The sequence below is a fragment of the Ischnura elegans genome, chromosome 1, assembly GCF_921293095.1.
Source record: "Ischnura elegans chromosome 1, ioIscEleg1.1, whole genome shotgun sequence".
In the NCBI taxonomy this organism is placed as follows: domain Eukaryota; kingdom Metazoa; phylum Arthropoda; class Insecta; order Odonata; family Coenagrionidae; genus Ischnura; species Ischnura elegans.
In genome coordinates, this window is record NC_060246.1 from 125,750,113 (window position 1) to 125,776,124 (window position 26,012).

At 42.0% G+C, this 26,012-nt stretch overlaps 1 protein-coding gene across 2 annotated transcripts in view; it reads right to left on the reverse strand.

The window, feature by feature from the left end:
• Positions 1-385: 385 nt before the first annotated feature.
• Positions 386-26,012, reverse strand: part of LOC124169401 (glycoprotein 3-alpha-L-fucosyltransferase A) — a 159,963-nt gene continuing 134,336 nt past the window's right edge. Inside the window, exons 2-9 of one of the 2 annotated variants that reach the window (XM_046548003.1) lie at positions 23,067-25,307; positions 19,197-19,421; positions 11,173-11,591; positions 7,537-7,673; positions 6,274-6,394; positions 5,421-5,608; positions 2,803-3,078; positions 386-1,127 (exon numbers count right to left, since the gene is read on the reverse strand). In XM_046548003.1, coding sequence (XP_046403959.1) covers positions 1,040-1,127; positions 2,803-3,078; positions 5,421-5,608; positions 6,274-6,394; positions 7,537-7,673; positions 11,173-11,591; positions 19,197-19,421; positions 23,067-23,382 — 1,770 coding nt within the window. In that variant the 5' untranslated portion in view covers positions 23,383-25,307 and the 3' untranslated portion in view covers positions 386-1,039. The remainder of the gene's footprint in view (positions 1,128-2,802; positions 3,079-5,420; positions 5,609-6,273; positions 6,395-7,536; positions 7,674-11,172; positions 11,592-19,196; positions 19,422-23,066; positions 25,308-26,012) is intronic. The other variant, XM_046548008.1, reaches the window with a different exon arrangement.

The window sequence follows — 26,012 nt, forward strand, 5'->3', positions numbered from 1 at the left end:
GTATATTTCACCCTCGACATCTAATTTTAATGGAATTTTTTACTATAATTACAGTTGCTGATGGAATGTTTGCTAATTAAAGCTTTTCATAGTATTGTGTGAGCATAAATTCTATTTAAGTGAGCTTAATCAAATTGTTGATTGGAACTCCAGTGCAAAACGGTAACATTATACACCATAAATGCCTTATTATGAGCTAATAAAATCAGTTTTGGCAAATGATACTTCTAGTTCAGTACATCAGTCGATCCCTTGCCACCAAACTTGCACTATCATCATAATGCAATGATTCAGGAAATCATTTACTACACTTTGGTCAAGTAAACCATTGCACTCACTTTTCTAGGAGCAATCTGCTGTCCTCTCTAATTTTTTTAAATCACAGCAACCATTACCTTAAATTGTTTCTTTGGCATTTTCATTTGAACTATATATACCTACCTCGGCGATCACACATAAACATCCATGCTGGGCCGAGGATGATCCATGCAAACTTTTCGTAGAAGATTAATGATAATTGTAATAATAAATACTCGGCACTTAAAGCTGACTTTACCAGCTGTGAAACATCTAGTTTGTTCGCTGGCTCAAAGTCAAACAGTTCAATTTTTAAAAGACCTCATTGTAAAACTACAATGTCAGTAGCACACTCATCAAATAAAACAATTGATTCCCTGCAATAGCCAGTCCAATTCATGATTTGTCTTCACAAAGGACTGGCAAAAACGCACCAATGCTCGCTAATATGTATGTACTTACTGTTTGCTGGCACACATAAATGCATAATAATAATTGTTTCCCACGTAAACTTCACTCATAATCTCACCAACAATGTTTTTATGTACGTGCATGAATCAAGTACTTATCATGAAAAACCTGGAATAGCACAACATTTTCAGACTCACACCTCATTCCAGTTCATGGTCTCAGGGCATGAGACTGTATTTCAGAACCAGCATTGAGGAGGAATGGTGGAGAGATGGAGTACGCATCAATGAACTTGAGCGGTTTGGAAGGGATATTCCTCCTCATACCAATCTCATTCTCGTCCTTTCCCCATATTTTTCCAAGTTCCAGATGTGCAAACACCAGGGCCCCTCCACCACCGATTTATGTCCTCATATGACCTGAAAAAGGCATGCAGAAAATATAGAAAATCAGTCAATGCCAGAGAATTCATAATGCCCCCATTAGATCCTTTAAAAATTGAAAAAGGCACAAGCAGAAGAGCATAACTACAAGATATACATGTATATATGTACCATTTAGGCAGTGACAATGCAGCAATGTTTTTTCCTTTAGATGATATAAATTAAATCTAGCAGGTAGAAAGAGCGGAGATTATTCTGATTCACATTGTGACAAAACAAATTTCATAGGGGAGTCAAGAATAAAGAAATCATCAAAGAAATGAGTATTTAAAAACTTGATAAAAAGCCATCAACCTAAAGATCATCATTTCATGTATTTAAACTGTTTTTTTTGTTGTCGCAGGAATGAACAGAGTTGGAATAATTGTGCAAGCAAATTACTAGGTATGTGCTTAAAAATCAATACTACCACAGTGAAAATTACATAAATATAACTACGCCTTACAACTCTGCTGATGTCATGGGTAACAGGTAATGAAGCCAAAGTGGAAATAGATAAATTTAAAATGTAAAAATTACAGAGGACTCCTTCAAGGGTGCTTTTATCTCCCAGGAAATGGCATTAGTTGCTAGAAGCAAAGATGGTATGAAAGGAGTGTATGGTATCACAGAAAGAAAGGGGAAAGTGGATACTAAATTAGCCAGCTCTAAGCAAAAGCAGGTAAAGCAAAGGTGAATGGTTCCATGCCTCATTAGACCAAGATCGCAAGTAGTGCTTCAAAAATAGGGAATATGAATACATCACTTCCAGCTTCTCTCGGTCTGACGAGCACCCTGGGGCAGAGCAACCTAGGGCCGGACCCTGGGGTAAAGATCTGCTCCATAACCCAAGACTTAACTCAACAAAATTATTGGTATTAGGACACACTCTTGGTGATTTTGCCCTTCCCCACCACTCCCCCTCTCAACTAGCTTGTCCTAAGCAGATCTATCTTCTTGTTAATGCATACATTTTATGTTATAGGAGAGGGAAATATTGGAGAGAAACATTAAGGAGATGTGAGCAAAGGAAGACCAACAGATAAAATTTTGGGGTAAGACAAGAAGAATACAAGTAAAAAAACCTACATCAAAGCAAGAGAACTTGCATGAGATATGGGTCGATAGAGGGTTGTTGTATACCAATTCTACGGTTATAATACAACGATATTCCCTTTTAAGTATGCTCCCATACTATTTCATAGAGAGCTGACCTTGCACTGAAAGGATTTGATACCCGCCATATGTTGCCATGTGGTATCAAAGAGACCAAAAATTTACAGAGGCTTTAAAAAGCCCCTCGGGGAAAAGGTTGGCATGCCAATACAACAACTGCATTATATTTGCAGGTGTCTCTTGGGTAGAATTAAAATTGCTCATTTCACCAGAAGCGTGGATTAGGTGTCAATGCGAGATTTCACAAATATGAATGCAATGGATAAGCTCGGTATCCTGAAGTGATGCAACCCGCCTGTCATTTATGTTCAAAATGAGCAGGCACGAACTGTTGAAATAAGTACGCACACTAGCAAAAGAATTTTACATAGTACTAAACAAAGCGTTTTAAACTCTTTGCATACAATCTAAGCCTCCTCAACGCGGCTAGAAAATAATCTCGCTGAGATCAGGTGTGCTAATGCATTTTATCCATTGAAATGAAATCATGACCAACCTGTGCTTGAGCGTTAGCCTTCCGTTGCCGGCTCTCGCCCGGTCGTCATGCAGCAAAGCGCACAGCCTGCAGAGGAAATGCGTGTTCACGAACTCTCCGGTGCCCTTCCACCTGAAGTGGGCGTTGTAAGCGGCGTCGTCCGCGTCGAGGCGCTTGAGGTGAGCGGCGAGGTCTGCCGGCCCGTTGAAGTCTTCGACGTGCAGAAAGGAGTTGCGCGGTGCGGAGCGCGCGTAATCCTCGGGCCGGGCTCCCATCGCGATCGGAAGGATGTTGTGACTACAAAGAACACGGGACAAGGATTAGGTGAGGCTCAATTCTCTTAGGCCTTTTTCAATAGTTTAAATCCCAACCCGGGCCCAATGAGTTTCCATTGATGAGGGTCAATGGCGTAGCCAGGGGAGAGGTCCGGGGAGTCCGGACCTTTCCCCGAAATATAAAAAACACAATTACTTTGCTTCATAATAGAAAACAAAATATTGAAAAATCATCAATTTACAAAAGATTTCTTTGACAAATGAAGTTTTTTTTATCATGAAAAGTGTTAAAATTAGTTTAAGGCCCTATACTTAGTACTCTGCTTTTCAAAAAATTTCCCCCTAATTTTGAACCCGCCCCCCGAGCGAAATTACTGGCTACGCCACTAATGAGGGGAAATTAGCCCCTCTAAAACGGAAGGAAATTTGCATTGCCACATGTAAAAATGTGAATTTCACCCATCTCAAACGCGTATTTGATTCCCAGTGAGCACATTAATGTTTGTTTTTAGTTCACAGAGAGAATACATATGTGTGATCCATGATATAGCAAGTGATATACAACAAAAAAATTCAAATATAAATTTCTTTAAGCACACCGGGACAGGCCACAGTGATAACTTTATGGAGTCATCCGCAATGCACAGATTGTGCGAAAAATCCACAGAGAAAAAAACCATTCGCCTCGACCGGAATACGAAACCGGATCCCTCGATTTTCAACTGAATGCTTTAGCCACTTAAGCTATCGAAGCTTCGTTGTTCATTGCGGACATTTGTGGGCTGTTCCAGACAAGGTTGTATATGGACTGCTGAGCGTATGACGTGACAAGCAGTTCAAAACGTGCGCACGGCGCCACAGACGGAGAGCAAAGCCCGAACTTCGAACACAAAGAGGTGTTCGCTCTACGCTCATTTAAGTACATAAACCTGAACTAGCCCAGTGGCGGATACAGAAAACACTTAAGGGGGGGGGCGCAAAAGATATACTGAGTTGCCTTTACTTTTATCGCGATAAAAAATAATCAAGCCACAGGCAGAGTAAAATAAAATTTTAATTAAAGTAATTATACACATATATAAGACAATGCCATATTATGATATAAAAAAGTAGCAATCGTGGTTCTGCAATGTTTACCAATACGGCCGGACCCGCAAGGGAGGGGCGCGCGCCCCCCGCGCCCCCCATCTGTATCCGCCACTGAACTAGCCACGGTGATAACTTTACGAGATCCCGGTCAAGGCGAATGATTATTTTCTCTGTGGATTTTTCGCGCAATTTGTGCATTGTGGGTGACTCCGTTAAGTTATCACCGTGGATAGTCACGGTATATTTAAAGAAGTCTAGAGCGAGCACCTCTTTGTGTTCAAAGTTCGGGCTGTGCTCTCCGGCTGAGGCGCCGTGCGCACGATTTGGACAGCTTCTCGCATCATATTCTCAGCTGTCCATACAGGGGCGGATCCAGGATTTCTTTGTGGGGGGCACAAGTAAGGTCGTATCCAGGATTTTGTTCTGGAGGGGGCACAAGGATACCTCGTAATACAAAACGAACGCAATGATAATGGGACCGTATAAAAAATCTTGCTTATTTTTTAAGGGTCTGGTGGGGGGGGGGACCCGTGCCCCCGTGCCCCCCCCCCCCCTAGATCCGCCTATGAGTCAATACAACCCTGTCTGGCATAATCCACAAATTTCCACAGGGAAGAATGACGCCTCTGAATTGAATAGTGGAAGTTGAGAAAATAAATAAAGAATTTTTTCTACCTTTTATAGTCGATGAAACTACGAGAAAAGATATGGATCAGAATAAGGAAGGTTATCCATTGCTCAAAGATATTAACCAAGAAGTATATTTATTCATATTTTTTGCGAAATTTACGTTGCCGAGGAGGAAATAAAAAAGTACATTTGGGTTCTTCCACTGTATCCGATGTTTTATGAAGTTTTTATATACCGTACTGTGGATATTAGGGCTGCACGAATGCTTAGAAATCGAATTGTATTGGGTTCAATTGAATATTATTGATAAATTACTTCGAACATTTCGACTACGAAGGTTTGTAAATATTCGAATCTCGATATCAGGTGTCATGGCCAATTCTAGAAACTTTTCCTATTATAATTTAGGAACTGCATTAAATGTTGTTAATATATAGTAGGTGAAAAAATAAATTAGCGTAAATATTTAGCTTCGATTTGACTTTTATAAAAAATAAATCTTTACAGTCCGATCAGATATTCTACCAAAATTTTGCGAGATTCATATAGAATCGAAATTTTTAAGGAGATGCGAATCGAGATGAATAGCCTTAATTTGCGCGTGCACCTACTCCTAATCACCACACACCTTCCTCATCTACTTACCCGAGTCCATTGACGAAAAATTTCTCCGTAATGTAGTCTTTGCAGTTGGAGTTCTCGAATGCGAGGTAGAATTTGTAATCCCGGTCCAGGAGGCGGAAGCATCTCTCAGGTGACGAACGTGGACACCGCTTGCTGCCACAGGCACCATAAACGTCCACTTCTACATGCTTCGCCAGCTCTTGGGCATACTGGAGCCATAAATATAACAATTCAAACGTCGTGGAAAATCAGCAATTAGTTTTACTCAGGGAAATTGCCACTGGACTAGTAAACAGTGTACTTATAGAGAGTTACCGGAAAATGCACGGATTGTGCGTATATGCCTAGTGGATTAATCATTTACCATTACCGGGATTGAACCCAGATCATCCAAATTCGCGCTGGGAGTTCTAAAACATGAACTAAAAAGATCAATTAGAACTAATTAGTTTAAAAATACATTATTATCTTATAATTATCTTATACATTATCATTCATATAAACTGTAAAATATTATATATTTTAAATAAATTATAAACGAACATATATATGTACTTTGAAAATGATTCTGCATATCATTTAATATATATTTAACCCATTTTGGCGTAGGTGATTGATAGAGCATGATATCACCTAAATCTCTCCTAATAACGCCACAGTTTGAAGACATCCTGGATATGCAAAGTGAAACTATTGGAGGTCAGCACAAAAAATCAATTATAAAAAGGTAGGGTATTTTATTCTCCCTCCATTTCAAGAGTTTCCCAGTGGCAATGGGAAATAGGAAAAATCCTATTTATCATTGAGACCGCGACTGTTTCAGCAGAAATATTACGGGACGATTGTAACGGGTGGATAGCCTCTCAGATCTCACCTGCAGACGTCCGTTTCTCGCCCCGCAGTTGGAAACAAACCAGGCGACCATTTTAGTTTTGTTTGCAGCATAATTTATAGGCTGAGGTTTTTCTTTTATTTTCTCATCATAATAAACCCACCTGAAAAAATAATGTTCACATGTACAATAGAACACAATAAGGGTAACTTCCGACTTTCGCATCAGCATTCAAAATTTGCAAAAACAGAGAAACATCTCCGCAGCGGCCATATTATTTATTTTGCAGTTTAATGAATTCACAAAATTTTCTTTGAAGTTTTTTTTCTTTACGTAAACTAAAAAGTTTAAGTAGGTAACTGAAATAGGCTATGAATTCACTAATTTAAAAAATAAAACAAAGGTGAACTGGTCTTGGTAAGAGGTACCTACTTTATTAAACATTACTGCCTCCTTAATTCTGCGTTCTCCATTGAATACATGAAATCATTGATATGCATTCATTGAATAAAAGAAATTCCTATGTTGATTTTGAAATTTTACGATGAGTATCTTTGAAAAAAATATGCAAATTGGGAAATATAACAGGAGATAATTTAAAAAAATACAGGGAAAATTAACAGTTATATCAACCTTTTAAGTGAGCCTAGAGATTCACCGTACATACAGATGTACACCGATGTAACCAAGATGTTTTTTTATTCAGATCAGCCAAGCGAATCAATGAAGCATGATGTAAAAACATTCTTGCGGGCAGTGGCACTATACAGGTTAGAAACATGAGCAATCGGAAAAGCTGACCAGAAAACACATAAAGCCTTCGAGACCTGATGCTGGCGATGGGAGCTGAAGATGAAATAGGCGGGTCGGGAGAGAATAGAGGAGGTCTATCGATAAATAGGAGAAGAAAGGGAGCTAAGCACCACGCACCAAAGAATGGACCTTTGAATGGGTCATATCATAATACATAGACAATTACGGAGGAATATAAATGAGGGAAAAGTGCCCCAAGGAAGACCTTCTGATAAGTACTCGTGACAACTGAAGGACTCGAGGAAGAAAACATCAGGGATACGAAGGAACTTGCTTGGCAAAGAGAGGAATTGAGGGATGCGGTATACCAATTAGCATTGAAATAGCTACCATAATCAATAAACGAATTAATAAATGATTGGTTGGGAAATGAATCTGTCACGTGCTTTGCCGCAAAATATAGAATGTAAATATCAAGTCTGAGGATGGACACATTAAAAATGCAGGAAAATTATGGGATAGTAGACTTCTATATCCAAATAGAATTCTTACTTCTCATACGGCGCCACGAGATCGCTGTCCCGACGGTATGTTGCAGTCCAGTTGAACACTCCACCCCCAGGACCAGATCCTCTTTTGTGGAGATGAGGCGTGTGATAGGGACACTCCAAGAAATATAGCACCCACACCTGAAAAGATGATCATTTGAGAAGGTCGTAAACTGATAACATCCGCATTCATTCCCTGACGATGGCTACCTCGCAAGGCATGAAAAACTACGGAATTTTCCATTTATTGGTTACTTTTGGGATCAAGCACCCAAGAAAGTGAGTAAAATACAAAAATAATTTACGTCGGCATTGGCAGAAGTTGACTAGAGGGCTGGGCTACTATTCAAGGTCCTAGCTCCAAAACTATCATAACTCTTTATATGTATTAAGCATATTCAAAAATATTGCTGTTAACCGGACTAATTATGCAAATGGGTTCTAAAAAATGAAGTTGATACTTAAGATAGATATTTCAAAACGTTGGCGCTCAAGGATCAGGAATAAACTCAGAAGAATTATAAACATAATTCTACGAACTGAGGAGACGCTTAGACGACATAAAATAAAGTTAAAAATAACGGAATGGGAACTTGTGGCGAAAAACTTCAATTCAGTTATAAACAATGCTTACCGGATCCTCCCATTACGATTAAAATTATAAACAGTGAAAATTAATTGAAAATGTTGCGGAAATCTTATTTAAAAACAACGTGAATAGAAATGCGAGAAATAAAAAATAATCTGCTCACAGAAACGGCAAAATATCCCCTCAACGTTTTCAAAGTTCTTCGAGAAATGCCACGAAATAGAAGCCTCAGAAGTTAACTTCAGTGTCGTCGTTCCAAGCCTTAAATTTAATCCATCCTTTCATCCCCAAAGACACCAGTGAAGAAAATTGATGGGCCCATTTTTCACGTTCTGTAATATATGAAATCATTTGCCATTGCTGTTTCATTCAGGGGGTTGATTGCCATCATAATAGTTCGAGAGGCAAAATAAATAATAACTTATTTTTTCACAGCATACAACTATGGATGACATAATCGTGAAGGCGTTCTGAAGTACTAGTTCCAAAAATACAAATATAAATTCCAATCTCTAACAAATTATTGGTGTCAACTCAAGAGTTCCATATATCCGTGTCGCAATTATTTTCTAAATTTTAAAAGTAATTATTTTCCATTTGATATTCAGAAGGAGGAATTTTACTGAGTTCTGTATAAATCAAGCGTGGACGAACCACTATTCATGTTTTCAAAAGGTTTCTACAACTCATTCAGGAGGAACATACGTTAGTCGAAGCAAAGGTGGCGTCTTTCTATTGAGCCACCACAATTTCAGAAAGACCTTTGATCCCGATTTCTTGAAGATTCCGTAAGTGCCAGGATGATGAGTTTCATCAGCGAGGTAAAGCTGAAGAGGTAAAAGACGGTTTTTGAAGCGGTCTTGAAGAGGTCCTTACTCTCGTTACGCCCTCAATGCCTTCGCGAAGTTGAGAGAGAAAATGTTGGAAAGTTAAATAACAGAAATTACCCTGAAGGTGAAGCCAAGCTCTGTAAAAAGTACGTAATGCAATTGACGCCGTCTGTGACAGGAACGAGTGCTAATTTGCCTGACAATTATCACGGTCACACGCTCACTCTCGCCCGGTTTGTTGAGTCAAAATTCTACGTACTTAACACTGAAGTCACGAAACAGCTTCTGGCTGCAATCAAAGCCTAAAAACCTACTGCATAAAGTCTAAATAATTACCTCTCCGAACCGAGAAACATTTCACGAAATAATGTAAAGTGAAGAAAACAGAATTTTTACCTACCGGGTCATTCAGCATGATCCCTGAAGATAGTAACATTTGAAAAGGCAAATAGAAATAAATACTTGATGTTTTAATGGGAATGGGCAAATCATTACTTAAATACAGAAACTTCAAAATTCAGGCGTTATGGAATAAAAAAGTGGGTATCAATGACACTACCATATAAAGCGGGATTTCTTTCTCAATGTGGTTTCCATGGCAGAGAAAAATATACTAGCCGCGATAAAAATGAAAAATCTGTAAAAATGAGTTCTGTATGTTTATTTACTTGAAAATTCTGACGAACCTATGACGATTGATTACCGCTAAGTACTTCACTTCTGGCATGTATCATGAAAAATGTCTCTCTTAAAAAATGACCATTGCAAATATCATCGGTGTATTAACAAGCCATAAAATAGAAAAAAATAGACAAAATATTTTGAAGGAGTACACAATGCGTTAATAGGCTCAAGGAAACAGTGAAATTCAATAATTATACAAATCGCGTACGAAATTTCAAATATAACGGCTTTAAATGACTTTTACACGCCTTTCATGACAGATGACGAAGCATTTCGTAGAAATTTCATTCAAAAATTATTTAACCATAAGAGAATACACCTCCACAAGAAAAAACAGATGGAAATTCCAAGGTTTTCAAAATCATTATTTAATTAAAATAGCGTAATGCGAGATAGAAAATGGCACCATGAGTAATTTTTGTAATATAACAACATTAGCAAGAACGAGCAAGTACCTGATCTAGGCAGGCTTAAGTAAAATAAAGTTAATTTACAAGAATTTGTATCAAAATAGACGTATATCATTAATAAACATCGGAAATTCCTCCGTGGAAGTCATAAAAATCCGCCGGTTTCGTAATTGGGAGCTATGAATCGTACTCGGTAATCATATTTGTATCGAGAATAGAGGACACTTAAAATTGCACAATACCGTCTACTGGAAGGGAGGGTAGGCCGATGTCCCCGTAGATGAAAGATGATAAAAGATGTTCAGAGATGAGTAAAGATGGAGAAGGGACCATAGAAGGAAATTTAACCCCTTTTCCCGCATTGGTTTCTCTCCGTAATCCCTTACCTAAATGATTGGTTGTCTTCTCTGACTACCGACACAGAATGCCGTGAAATCAACGTCTTTTGTTTCAAATAATGACTTACGAGAGGAATTATACCTGTTTTATTAATAGTCCCGCCAACAAACATCAAATATGGCCGAATACAAGAAAAAAATGAGCAATCACAAATTTTTGCAAGGTGATACGGCGAAACCTCATGAACTAACCACTTAAACGCCTGAACCCTGGGGGGTTTGCTCCGCGGAAAACCATCTTGGTGGAACGCTTACTCTTCGTGCGTGCACTCACTCTTATGGACTGCATGACGGGTTAGTTATGCTACCTTAAGGTCACCAAGAATCCACGGGGAAAAAGGTGTAATTGGGGATAAATAGTTTTCCGCGGCGCACACCTCTCAGAGGTCAACGTTTTAGTTAATTCAACGTTTATGAGGCTCGGCACTATGCAAAAATTTATGTCTGCAGGTCCCCAAAAATGTCCGTTAACAGTATAAAAGCGCTTGGTAACTGATCGAAGTACCTTGGTTCAAATTTGGGTGAAGCCATTGAAACTACCAAGTAAAATCTGGAGAATGAGTGAGAGAGCACAAAACCATCCACTTCTCATCATTGATTAAGCACACAACAAATTGTTGGATGGGAAATCATTCAACAGTGTAATTTCAACAGCGCACCAGAAATATTTATGTTCATCGCGTGCCTTCTACGCCAACCGTCTACTTCCCATCGCAGGGCTGCACTTACCTGGTCCCTGGGTCGAGGAAATAGAGATCTGGAGGCCGCGACCGCCGAAGCGGCGGAGGCGTCGCGGAAGAGGACGGCGTCCGCCGTTGGGGCCTCGGCGCGGTCCCCGGTCAGGGAGCAGGTGGACACGGGGCAGCGGGTGGGCGAGAGGAAGGCCTCCCGCCCTGGGCGAAGGGGCGGAGACCACGACCCCAGCCCTCCGAAAACGAGGATCTTCTTGAGGGGTGGATGCTGCTTGACGGACGGCGGCGGCGGAGGAGAAGTGTACTCGTCCTCGTCGCCCTTGACGACCAAGTTGTTGTTCATGGCGTTGTTGTCGCCGATGACAACGTTGTTGTTGTTGCCTGCCCCGCCCCCATCCTCCTCACCCTCCTCCACCGGCAGACCTATCGACGACTTCAAATAATTAGGCGGCAGAACTGCAAGGGATCAACAGTCGGGACTATCTGGTTCAGTTCAACCGTCTCACTTCCTGTAAGAGAGAGCGCGTGTCTCTATGCCAAGCGTCTTTTTATCTAACTTGCATTTCGAGGCACTCTTTCAAAAACAAAATAAATGAAAAAAGAAAAAAAAAACAACTTGCGCGTTGATCTTATAAAAATTGTTTCAAATGTTGGAGTGTAAGCCAAGAAGCGTCAATCACAAAATAAAATATAAAAAAGCCTACAGCCTAAGTCCGTGCTCGATTAAGCTGTCAGAAGCCCTAAATTAATAACTATTTTGTTTGCTAAAGTGGATTGATTAGTGCTCAGCTGCAGCGAGTTTAAAGTGGTTCAAAATGGTTTGTATTAGAGTGTAATAAAAAGCATGTGGTTCTTTGTGTGGATGCTAATTGCAGTTAGGGAAATAACATTTTCTTCACCCAGCTCCGAATCCAATTGAAAGATTTTAGTTTGAGGGAACACTCACGGAAAATGAACAAATTCGACAAAAGTATTTTACTCCTCAGGCCATGAATTCAACTTTGGCCGAGATAAGGATAACAAATTAACTTTAATTATTTGTATAGTAAAATTAAATACAAAATTTCATAGCTGCATTTCAGGAAAATAACCCATTTTCTCTGGAGATGGTCCATTCTTAAATTTACAATTCCCTCATCGGTGTTAGTCAGATAAATGTCGTAAAGATAATGTTGAATGAAAGAACAGAAAAATAAGGTCGACGAAGTGAGTTGATTCGACGAATAAAACCAAGGTGAATTCTAAAACGTTATTTAGTATTAATAACAAACATAATAAAATTGTGACCTTTGTTTCAACGCCGTTGTCTGAAAAGTTTAAAATCTATCTCATTGAAGCGCTATTATTTATTAAATCCATAAATAAACCTATGCTTATAGTCATTTTCAAATTAACACCGCAATAATGTAGAGACGGTTAAACCATGAATGGGATATATTGGGTATTCGAAGGGAAAAATATGAAACCACATGATTATGATGCAGTATGGCATGGTAGAAACAACTATGATTAAAAAAATAACATATGATTCCGAAATATTCGCAATCTATTATTCAATATATACTTTATAACCCTTAGAGTTATTGGAAAAAATCCTCAGCGTTAAAACACATCTATATTCTCAACTTGCCAAGGATGGCCTTCACACAATAAGTAAAAGAAGGATCTAAGGTTTTCCTGGCAAATAGACTCGAGGAAGAGTTCTCGGGTTTCCAGCCGGGTCCAAGGTTTTCCAATAAGTAAAAGACGAAGAAAGTGAACTAAGGAGTCTTATTTCTAAGAACTGCAAGTAGGTATTAGTTTCCATTTATTCAAACGCCAATTGAATTTATGACAATCATTACCATTAATAACTTCAACAAGGTATTTTTAAACCGATATAAAGAATTACCATTCATTGAAAGTAATTGCGGATACTAAATAATTTATACTAAGTTTTGAAATAGCACACAAAGCAAAAACAATATTGCTCACTTGGTCTGCCATTGATTCATTTTATTGCCAAGTGATGTTCGCTTATCCTCACAGTATATATTGTATAATGAATATTCCATTATCTTCGATTGTCATTAAATGTCATGTTTATTTTATTCCCATGCCTTTGTCTCAATGACTTACAGTGATGATGTACACAAAACTTTATTTGATGTTTGCTCTCATTTAGAAAAGAGAGTAAAACAAGAAAAGGTTTCGCGAAACAAATTATCCACCTAAATGAACTTGGGCGAGTCAATCCTTTTTGCTCATAAGGCACAAAACATCTTGGTAAGGGAAATAGTACGAGTATGAACTCATATTTACATTTGATCTGGATAATGACTAAGAGACTCTGCACGAGCTTTAGACCTCTAATTAGTTATATATGCAATAGTTTCAACCGCATTCGAGACCAAACCATTTTTTTATGAAATTAAGATATTTCTGAGGCATACACGGTGGAAATTTATTAGCTGTTTCCTTTCCAAAATATTACAGCGGTAGCGGCAATTACGCGATAGCATGAGAGACGGGAAAAAACGGGCTATGAGTGCGTAAACAGACAGTTTGTGTAGGTGGAGACGATTATAATTTTAACCCTTTTCCTCTACGGCGTCAGCGAAGCGAGTGAGACCACATGAGTGCGGGAAGGAAACCAATTAAAACTTAAAATTAACCCGAGAAGGAAAATTGATAAACTTCTGGAATTTCTAGTAGCCGGAGACGCGTACGCTATTTAGTTAGGCTTCCTTTCTCTCTCTCTTCCTACCCCTCCTTATGAAGGGAGCCGGCCGCAAATGTCGCCCGAAGCACTCATGGCGAGGGTATATGAAGATCGCCCAGCAGCTGACCGCAGGATGCGCACAGTGAGGGAGGGGAATACGAGACGATTCCCTTCCGCCCCCTTTCCTCCAATCAACCCCCTTTCACGGAAATGCAAACACCGCATACTCAATCCGGGTAATTGCTCACATATTTGACCTCCTCCCACACCCCTGCTCCGCCCTTTAATTCGGGAAGAAAAGCCTGCCTCCTCTCGTTGGCTCACTATCTCACCTTGTCTCCCTTAAATTGGAGCGAAATCCATAAAATTAATTGGGCCTCGCGACCACAGAGATGACGTCACGCTCGGCAGAAAGGGGAGCGGGAGGCTATGAGTTGGGTTAGCGCGGAGGTTCTTGGGGGAGGGGGAGAACAGACCCGCAGCCCAAGACACGAATGGGCAGAGAGGAAGGGACGAGGGAGAAGAGAAGCAAGCAGAGAGGAGAGGTAAGCAAGCAGAGAGGAGGATTAACAGTCCAAACCACATTTCCCTTTTCCCACGACCTCTCCGATTTAATCTCTCCCGCTACCTACTCCCAGCTGACAAAACAACGCAGCCAAAATAACTCCATTATTTAATATTTAATCACCATCTTCACTCCGTGCTAAACTGTGTACTATAGATACATACGTTATACAATGCACCCAGAACTACCAAATGTAGCGCCAAGGATCAGATATGAGAATCTTCTCCATGTGTTAATTTGTGGAAGTTATTTGTAAAATTCGTTTCATGAAAATATGTTTAATTGATGCTTAAAATAATGCATAAAAATCTACCAAGTTTCCGTTCTTCATTCCATAATCAATATTGCGACCTCCAATGCTCTCAAAAGCACATTCTTATGGCGTAAGCGGCCGAAACCTGGGTCGGTTTACTTACAAAACAGGGCAGAACGAAGCAAATTTTGGCTTTCATTGGAAAAAGATTTACAGAGAATTTAATTTCTTCCCACTACGTGAGGTAGAGATAATTTAAAAAGAAAATAATTCTATAAAAATCATGAAAAAGGATGACCAAGACATTTTTATTTCACGCCTATAATGAACTACCATATTACCAACCCCGCTTCATTTCTTTCAGTTCCTATGCGCGCAACCAGCAGCTCCATTCATTACTGAGAAGGTCAGCAATTAAGAGGTATGAGGCACTGAACTTACAATCGCAAAGCGTATTCCAACATAGATGCGGCACTTTTCCAGTATGTTAATGGGATGAAAGTTTCATGGAATTATAAGCGGTGAGTATGTAAATCATTACCGACCATACGAGGTGAAAATCCGTTTGTCCAATTGATCTGTTGTCAGTCGCTGATTGCCATTTATCAATCAGTTGAGTCATAAATACTGCCGACACGGACCTCGAAACAACGGCATTGATGGAACAAACAGACCCGGACGAAATCTTAATACAAATGCATTCCGAACGACGGTCGGTCGGTACGTTGATTATTATCCGAATGAGGAGAAACACACTTTCATTCTATTGCATATGCACACCAGGCATTTGCACACTTCTTTTCCTTCCCTTCCGCACAAAACGAGAATGTGTGCGAAATAAAAAAAACATCCCCTTCATTAAGCGCCTTTTCCCGACGAAACCTCGGCACGGCGCCCTCGCTGGCCTGCCCTCCACATAGTAGTTCACCCTCTCGGCCATCCTCCCTCGAACCCTCTCGCCTCGGTGCCTATTCCACCTCTCCCCGCGCGAAAGAAAAGCAGATCCAGCCGGAGCCGCCGTCCTGGGGAGACGGCGACCCCTTTTTCGCGGAGCCCGACGTGCCACCACCGCACCACGGGGGTGAAAAAAATCAACCATTTTTCCCACGGAAGCCCGCCTTTTCAATTTTTCCACACAAACCGAGGTAGTCTTGACTAAAAAAAACAACCCGCGAGGAAGGAAGGAAGGAAACAGCGGTCGCGCGTGGGGGAGGAAAGTGTGGCGGTGGGTGGGGGGATTGCGAGGGGTCGTGGAGAGAGAAAAGCCCCCGCGCCGCCGACGCCGCACCCAGCCGCCGCCGCCACCATGCAAGGATACCTGCATGCATGATGGGATTCGGGGACGAGGTTCACACGTGTGGAATACGAGGGGTCGGGGAATGTCCGAGAGAAAGAGGAGGCAAGGGAGCGTATAGTGTGGAGACGGAGCCGGGGTAGAGGACGCAGGGGTTCAAGGGAAAGGGAGATAAAAAAGTATGAAAAGCCGCGCGAAAATTTTCGAGGAAGAAAAGGGGGAGTGGGAGAGAGAGAGGAAAGTGTGCTTGATGTGATGAGCTCCATTATGCCATCCCATCGACTCGAGCACCCCTAACCGCGTAGTGCACTCCAATCAAGGCAAGAAAGGAGAGAGAGAGATATGGGGGAGGGAGAGAGGAGAAGGGGAGGCGGATAGAGTTAAAAAAAAGGGAGAGCGGGCTGAGAAAGAGAGTGGAGTGGGAGGCACCTGCTCTCTCTCCCCCCACCCCTCCCTCTCCCGCCGCCAAACCTTCCCCCACCCAACGACAGAGGAAAAAGTTTCCTCAAGGGAAAAGAAGAAGAGAGGGGAGGGAGTTTTTCGCGATGGGTGGGGAAGTGCGGTGGGGAGTAGGGGTGGGGGAGCGTAAAATAAATCCCAGCCTCGTCGGAAGGATGAATATATAAATCTTATGATTAAAGATGTTCGCCGCGCGACGCGCTGTGTGAGCGGCGCGCGACTTCCATACGGATGTCTGCCGCGCTTAATATTCAAGGCACCTCATTCGGAGGGGGCGTGTCCCTCGACCTCGAGGTGCGGTCCTCCCACATATCTGCATGCGTCCATCTCTCCCTCCATCTCTGTCCGAGTAATTGATACTCCCAACGGCGGATAATTTCAAGAGACCCGAGTCCAATCAGTCTAGAAGCCGTTTGATCCACTAGCGATCACGGTAAAATCGCGACGCTACAAAAGGGGACCAGATGCGTTTGTCTTGTGTGAAGTGCCTTAAAATTGTTTACGGATATTTTTATTCCAAAATAGATTCATGTTCTTAGATTGGACAATATTTATGAACAATTAATATCAATACGAAACTAATGGCAATTATTTAATCTTCAGAAATTAGTAGACCAGGATAATCAATATTGTAATAAGCTTTCTGCTAAATTTGAGATACTAGGATGATAATTTATCCATGAAATAAATGCATATACATAAAAACGATTTGCTCGATTCGTTCTTTTAATAAAATGTGACCATTTGAATTTTTTAAATTTGCATTATTCCAAATTTTCGGCAGCGCAAATATTTACAGGATATTGGTCCAACGCAATTACTATACAAAGTGACTTACATAGCAAACACCAGTTTACAAAAATTGAAAGTTATAACTAGTTAAAGATTTGAGTATTTACTACCGTAAACATTCAACACACCAAAATTATTTTGAAACTGTGGTTCTCTCCACTTCTCATGAAAGCCTACTTTAAGGTATCCGCTTGACTCTCTGAACCTCACTATTAAATATCTGTTTTCAGCGCCAATAGTTTTTGGGTCATTATCAAACTAACGGCTGAAACAATTCCCACGCATTTGTTTCCATCATCGCGTTGAAAATTATTCTCATTCAATAACTAAATGGACTTCGGGGGGCATTCATCCTTTTCGGCATTCATAAATGGAATGGCGATTGGAAAATCTAAAAAAATATCATTCCGCTTAAAGCCCCAAACTGGTATTTGGGAAAAATGTTATCTGTAAAGTGCCTAGTTCCATTATACTGGTACCAAAAGTACATGAATCAATCTTATCACTCAACAGCTGTTGTGGAGGAGATGTTCATTCATATTGGCTTCAGATCTGACATCATACAATCCAAAGCGCCAAAGCAACCAGTTGGAGTCAAAGAGCCAGTAATTAACAGCAGCTCATGGTGACGTAACATTCCTATTTGGAGCTGACTCTTATCGCAGGGCATAAAGTGGCCTCTTAACAGGCCGCTCGGATTATTAATCCCACAAGCTAACGCAGCTAAGCGTATATTATTGTCTAACTTTGCCCATTACGAGCGTTGCGTGAGACCAGCTGTGGAAACTGAAGCCTCTGTAGGGGCGAGACAAGATAATGGGCACATGAGTAAGCTCCCTTAGCTCATGGCTTTCGGCCAGAAGGCGCCCAGAAGGGTAAGAAGAGATATCAAGGATGCTGGAAAAGATTGATCCCTTGCAGTCACTTTCTCAAATGATGTAAGCTTCAGAGAAAATTTCACTTTTTATTCGGCCCCGCAGTGGTATGTGCACTCATCAAATTGAAAATCAAAGGTGTTATCATGATGATTGATCGAACAACATTATAATTATGGCTATCTAATGAATAATCCTGAAAAATATGACTATTCATCGACACCAGCAGCGTCAGTCTGACAGCATGATTGAATTACACTGGAGCATGGTCTTTACTATACTTCCCTTGGAAAAAATTCTCCCTGGACGAGACCATTTAGATTCCTTAATTACCATAGCAGTTTATTTGGAAAAAAATTAAATTTAGGATTCTGGATAGCGTAATGATCTGCGCAGTGGTCCGGAGAAACAAAGGACCGTGGTCTCGGTAGAAATAAAACATACCACGATAAGACATTGTAAGTGATTTGAGTAAGTATGATGACAGAAAATGAAATAAAATTTTGACATAATACTATATACAGTTATGGGAAAAACTCACTTTGAATACATTTCTGAGCATATCACTCATGGAATGATAAATATAAAGTCAATCCACAATTAATTCCTGCATAGGCAAAGATTACCTTTCCTAGATCTTAATAATTAAAACAATTATTGTTGGACAAAAAGTGGGCTTTCATGTAATCATTAAGTTCTATCAGAAATATACTCCACAATGAACTAGTGCCACGGCTAATGCGATCTTCGACCTTGATCTATAATTCTCCAGAATATTCTGTAACACGAAAATAAACTGATGCCACTCAAACCCCATCAGTGGAAGACCACAAAATGTAGGGCCTCGATTGTATCTCATTTCAATCTGCCAATTCTAATGTTGAATTTCACGGACCTTCCCCTATGGTGTATTTACACAAAGTACCCATCTCTTCGACCCTTCACCTCTCTGCTCGTGTTTACGTTGCTAGCGTGACTGTGGGAGGGTAGGCTTTGGTGGAGCCAACTGGCATGCTTGCTTATTGACTAAAGAATGGCCTCGATATAGATCAACTCTATGTTAGCGTAAGCTTCTCTACTATGATCTCGAGTGAGCGTTTGCGTAGTTAGGCGTGTACCCACCTCGGGGGATGAACATGAGCTGCTCCACGATGCGGTCTCCTCCGGGGTCCTCTTCGGGCCACAGCTTCACCTCCCGGTCGGGGACCATGCCTCGCCTCGGCCTCCTCTTCCCGCCCTCCATGAACCACGGCCGCTCCTCCGGGGGCGGGAGGGTGGGATGGAGGCCGTCTTCCGCCCCCTCGCCCCTCCCATCGGGCGAGTCCGACTCCCTCCTAGACCTCCCTGCTGATAAAAGTAAAAACAATCCCTGTCACAGAATGCACCTCAATCTTTCAAAAAACGACAAGGTGAACCGAATACGCCAAACTTGTTTCATGCATGAGCTCATTGGGACTTGATTTCTTGTGTGATGCTATGCCCTCAGTCCATATAGATAATAATAGTTTCCCACTTTAAATAATACGCTTTTTCTTACACAGGGCTCGCTAGCGCTTTACGATACGGAAACGAGGACCTAAGCCGAGGACAGTGAATGAGAAAAAGGGTGCAGTCCTCGGCTTGTGGGTAAGGAAGGGAATATAAAAGGTGAGAAGGACGGAGTGAAAGGAAAAAAGAATGTTCTTGACATGGTTGGGGAAGAAAGGAGACTTATGAAGGAAATAAAGTGGCAGATGGTACGGTCGTAACATGTACGCAGCGGATATAGGATGGTAGACTATGGTAGAGGGAATGATACTGGGCGAGAGCAAGTTAAGGGGAGGAAGAGAACTAAGCTTAAGGATAGAATGAAGAATAATAGGCCTTATGATGTACTGAAGAAAGAAATTCAACGTGGAAAGTGGGACAGGCCACGGTGATGCGTATACTGTTCTACGCAAAACTACTGTAACAATAGGATACCTACAAAAAATTGATACCCTGCTAAATATGTTCTAAAAATTTGGTGTTCAATTTACCAATTAAAACATATGAAGCTGAAATTCTTCGTCGAGAAAATACTTCAATTACATCAAATTAGTCTAATGGAGAAGCTATGACAAATCCTTCAAAACCAAATAGCTTGACACGGAGACGGACGTCCAAACTCATTTGAATAATGATTAAAAATAAGTCACATACGGGTGTATGCCGCGTGTCGCATTGCCCCGACGCGTCGGGGCAATGCGACGTCGACAACGAAACGTCGCGACGTTTCAAAAAAAGATTATCAACAAGGACAACAGGAACAATTCCCAAGACACAGAAGACACATTAGCCAAAAGAAAGCCTTCCTCTCCTACGTGAAAGGAACGACGGATAAGATCGGTAACATCCTCCGGAAATTTGACATTAACGCCATTTTCAAACCACACGTCCAAGTACGCCACCTCCTGGGAAATGCCAAGGATAGGACGCCACTTCAAATTGAAGGAGTATACGAAATCCCCTGCCGATCGTGCGAGAAGGAATACATATGGGAAACGGGACGAACGGTCAAAACTCGTATAGAAGAGCACAAGCGGGCCATTCGACTCGGTTACTCTTCAAAGCCAGCCGTAGCGAAGCCACCAGACAGGCGATGGACTTCGAAAAATCAAGAGTCATCGCGAGGATAAAACATTTTAAAGCCCATAGAGCCGAGGCCATAGAAATAAAGAAGAACAAGAACACTATAAAGGCCGTTTTACACGATACACGGAATTGCGCGGGTTAGAGCTGCATTAATTTCTAAAATGGCGTGGAATTGCGCGAACGAAACGAAATTAGAACATGGGCTATTTTGCCGTCTCGCGTCCACGCATTCTCGCATGTGTTCTAGCAATTCACCGCTCTACACGACGCAATTTTGATTGCGCCTTCGCACGTACGTCAGATTGCGCAATTCCGTGTACCGTGTAAAACGGCCTTAATAGAGATACCGGATTGAGAATCAGCAGTACTTGGAACCCAGTCATCCGCAACATTTTTTTATCTTCCCCCTCCAGTCCTAACTCTTCACACCCAAAAACCAATCCCAGCATTATTCCCTTGAAAAAGTGACCAGCAGTCGGTCGTGAAACGTCGGGGCAATATCCATTACGATATGCGGCATACACCCGTATGTGACTTATTTTTAATCATCATGAGCCGCGAAAGCTTCAATCATGTCATTTGAATAATCATTTATAAAATTGCTGTATCTACAAAGATATCGATAATATACTCAAGAGTTGCGCTATGGAAGGTAATCCATGAGAAATTCGAAAACAGCAACAAATGAGTCATTGAAATGGATAAGGCATGAGAAAACTAGTAATTAAAAAAATCATAATTCCTCAAGGGAACTTATTGAAATTACGGGAAATGTCGGCTAACCATCATGGCCGCCAGGCTCGGATGGTGTCCTAGAGACCCTCATTAGTGTGGTCCCAACTCACAAGAAATGATAAATTATTAATGAACTAAAGGGACAACGGTGGGTATCTGCACAGATCATAGGCGGTATATAATTTGGTTTACACACACAAGAGACCATAATTTCCTTCTTTCTTACTCCACCCGAAAAATGCATTCGCAAACACGTTACCTTCTGAGAAAGAGCGAGGCCCACCCGTAAAAAAGGGCAAAGAAATTTATGACGAACCGGTCAGGCAGGGAATACCGGACGCGCAGGGGGACGAAATGGACGAGAAAAAAACACTCGTGGACAAACAAGGCACTCGTTAATGTTTTTTCGATTAAAGTCCAAAGGAGTCGGCAGCGAGCGACTGCGCCCTTTCATGCGTTTAATCAAAGGGCAGCTTATAGACGAGAAGGTGAGTCAGAAATTCCACGCGTCCCTTGGGGAGGCTGGGAAGGGGACGAGACGGGTATGCATGCGTGCGCGGGAGAGTGTTTACCTAACTGTCCGAGCAATTTCTTTTTACTCCGGAACCCTCGCAGTCTCGCGAGGAATGGACTGCGGGAGCGGGGGCGGGGAGTGGTCGGTTGGTTTACCTCAGAAGCCGCCCACTCCCTCGCGCCGTCCGCGGCACAGATGGGACAAGGCTACAAAACCTCGCAGGATTACTCCATCGACTCCTCATGTTTTCTCTCTTTTTACCAGATGAGCTAAGGAGACGTTTAAAGGGGAAGGTGCGGAAGGAAATAGGAAGGTCGGAAAACAATCCCTCACTCTTGTGTTTCGACTCGAAGGCATCTTATTATCTTTCTTTTCATCAGTGTTAAAAGATATCCTCTCTTGCTCAAAGATCTTGGTTTTAAGTACCCTAACTATCAACATTTTTTGTTCAGTCAAAATTATTCTTCCACCCCGAGGATGATGTACGAGTCGTCCGTTGAAGCGTTGGCTATATGCAACGAATTGAAGCGGTGGAAATCCCGAGAAGACTTCACTTTTTCTTTTGTTCTCAGCAATTTTTTTCCAGTCGTTGGCGGTACCATTAACAAAACAGACAAAATTCTTCCTATAGTTCATTTATTGAAACAAGGGATGAGTCGATTCCACTTTTTTTCGATTCCAATTCCGATTCTTTCAATCGATTCTTGATTCTGATTCCATCGATTCTTATTCATACTAATAGGTGGAGTATTGATATGTTTGTAGTATTGCTGTCATTAAAATTTTAGAATTGAATAGAATAAATTAACAAATACAAATAAGTTGCCCAAAAAGTATATTTATTAAAAATAGCGAATATGTATTATATTTTTTACCCTTAGCCTGAATATTATAATTTTCATTTATGTTTCATTATACTGCTTCAGACATAAACTGCAAAATTAATAATGTAAAGTGCATAATGGCTCAGGTGTGTTGTGGCCTTTATACCCCAAGCTATTAGTCAATATTCAAAATATTTATCGTCCTGGAATCGGAATCGACTTCAGGCGATCGATTCTCGATTCCGATCCCATGCCCGAGAATTAACATTTGGAAACGGTTTATCCCTTTTTCAGGTGGGCACTCACCCTGGTCCTTGGCCGCTGCTTTGGCTCCCTCGCCGCCCGCCTCCGCCTCGTCTTCCGCCATCTCCTCGTCCTCGGCGTCGGGGGCTGCCCCTTGGAAGGCCGCCTGCGCCTGCTGCTGTTGCTGCTGCTGATGGGGCGGCGGGGGCGGAGGGGCGGGCGGGGGCGGGAGCCGCGGGTCGCCCGACGACGCCGACGACGAAGAGTACGGGCCCAGCCACACCTCCCGCTGGTGCCGCAAGTTCACCAACAGGAAGAGGACGCACGAGGTGGCCAGCAGGTAGAGGAATCCCCGGCGAAGGGAGAGGCGTAGCACCATCTTGGCGGCAGTGGGTGAACCTCCTTGGGGACGCGATTTTACTTCCCGGGGACGTCGACCCGGAAAAAAAGACCTTTAACCGTCACCACTACAGCTCCTCCTCGGATGTAGACGTATGGACGTCCGTCACGGAGCACCACTCGATAATAAACAAGAGAGGGCAGTTCGAACCCAGGAGAAGCATAGTTCACACGTTTATCCCCACAGAAAGACTGCAGAGAACACAAGATCCTTCGTCGATGTTCGTAGAACGATAATATTCCAAGAGGAACAACGGCCTCAAAAAAACTGCAATATCTTTATCACTACGCAGGAGAGGATATCTTGAGTTTAACGCATTCCACACGCGAAGATCCAATAATTTATATCCTGAAATAATAAACAGCGGAAGTTTATTATCACTACTCTCGTTGTGACTTTAACTTGCAGGACTACTAAACGGACGGTGAGCAAGCTTCGTCCAGAATTAAAGCTATTTCATGTATACCGGTGGGCTACTCCGTTCACTGACTTATGAAACGATCAAGGATGTGCTCAAAGAAGTGTTCGAGGAAACTTATCAAGACCTGCAAATGATCACAGCGATAGCAGAATCATGCATCGATTTTTGCCTCATGTAGTGGATAATACGGAACGTAAACCGTAGAGATATGATAGATCGAGATGATTAATTATTTTTTATATCTACGGAGACATGAACTCTAATTACAGATAAAAAATACTTTCTCGTTGGATCTCCTCTTGAAATTTTATCATTTATTCTCGAACCCTATCAGAGGGAACTAGATGGAGATAGCGGCCAGATTTTTCCTGCTCGAGCGACTTCCTGAAGGGATAAATGCACTATCAATCCCTCAACTCTCGTCCTCCAAAACTACAAAAACCACCGTTAAAACTCTCGCATAAAATTAAATATAGAGAAGCGACGGCAGAAATGCGGACTTCAGCACTCAGCAGTGGACGCAGCGCAATGGGGGAAAAGAGTGCAACCCTTCTATCCTCCTCCTCCACAACCCTTTGCCCTTAAATACGCCCACCCTCCGATATAAACTACTTACACTCACACCCAGACTCGTTTCCTTCCTCCAAGAGAGGCCACACAGTGGAGCCAGTGGGTAGGTGAGTGTGTACGTGCGTGAATGTGTTTACAAAGATAACGGTGGCGACGGAATGGATGGAAGGAGATTCGCGGCCGCGTAAACACGCGCGTGCTGCGGGCGGACCCTTGTGTGTTATGGAGAGGGAGAGTGGGGGGAAATTGCGAAGGGGTGCAGGAGATAGAGAAGAACTCCACCCTCCGTCCAGCCTCCCTCAGCCAACGTCTGAGCTAACTCCTGCCGAAAAAAAACCTTCCTCTGGACGACCGACGCACTCCACGACTGCTGCTCCTCGGGTGGTTAAGTAAGGAGAGAACGGAAGGGGGGGAAGTTGCGTGGAAAGGAGAAAAGGGCGTCGCGGAGGAAAAACAATTTATTTAGAACAGGCTAACGAAGGCTTGGGAGGAAGAGAGAAAGAGAGTTGGGAAAAGAGATAAGGGGGAGGGTCCGACAGAGCTTAGAGAGAGAGAGGAAGGGTAGGAAAGAGAAAGAAAGAGATATTGGTGGGCAAGGGGTGGGGCTGGTCAGCGGCAGAAGGATTAAATGGGGGAGTTGGACCGAGGTCGGCAGCGAGGTGAGTAAGCGTCGGGTGGCGTCTGCTCGCCTCGGGGAGAACCGCGCCCCCCGCCCTTATCCTTCTTCCTTTTATATGTTTATTAGAGCTTCGCGGGGGCTACGAAGTGGTCGGGAGGAGCGCGACGGAGGAGGGAGAGCCAAGGACTCGCCCCACGCTGATCCTCATCCTCCCTGCCCCGTCTTCTTTTCCTATTTCTTCTTGCAACGGGCCTCCATGGCCCGCCATCACAGCTCCTCCGCTAGCACGGGCCCCTGAAAAGAGAGAAGGAGAGGTTACAGTACTATACGCGAGATTTTCACTAACATGAGTAGCAGAAAATTTCTACAAGCACATCACCTGCCACAATCTATTGCCCTTCAAGGCAGATGCCAGTCGGTGGACGTGTTCAAATGGTTAAATCCCTCCAGTGATTTCTGGGAGACGCGGTTCTAATTGTAAGTGTAACCCCTCCCCATGAACCCTCAGAAATTCAATCCGTCTCCCCAAGAATCACCTGAAATTTATTTCTTAGGTGATTGTAAAAATCAATATGATTCAGTTGCTCATCTCGAATTCAAAAGTGAGAGATCTAAACAGTTTGTGAAAGAAATCTTCTTGTGCTCGATTACACTAATTTTTGTAATAAAACAGAAATTAAAAAATGGCTACACAAAGTAGCCACAAAAGTAAAAGCTGTGATTCTTTTTAAGAGTAAATATGAATTAATAAGTCTTAATCAAATGATTTTTTTAGAGTTTAAAATCAAATGAATGGAATTTCTGTAGGAATAAATAAAATTGCATTTTAATGAGGAACATTCGATTTTTATCAACTGTAATTGCACTAAAACTATTTAATGGAATAACCAGCCGTAGAGCCATACAAAATAAATCTAAAGATGATGAATATGCGATGAGTAATGCATAATGAATCGGTATTGCATAATTGTCTGCAAATCACTAGGCGTGCGCTGTTTT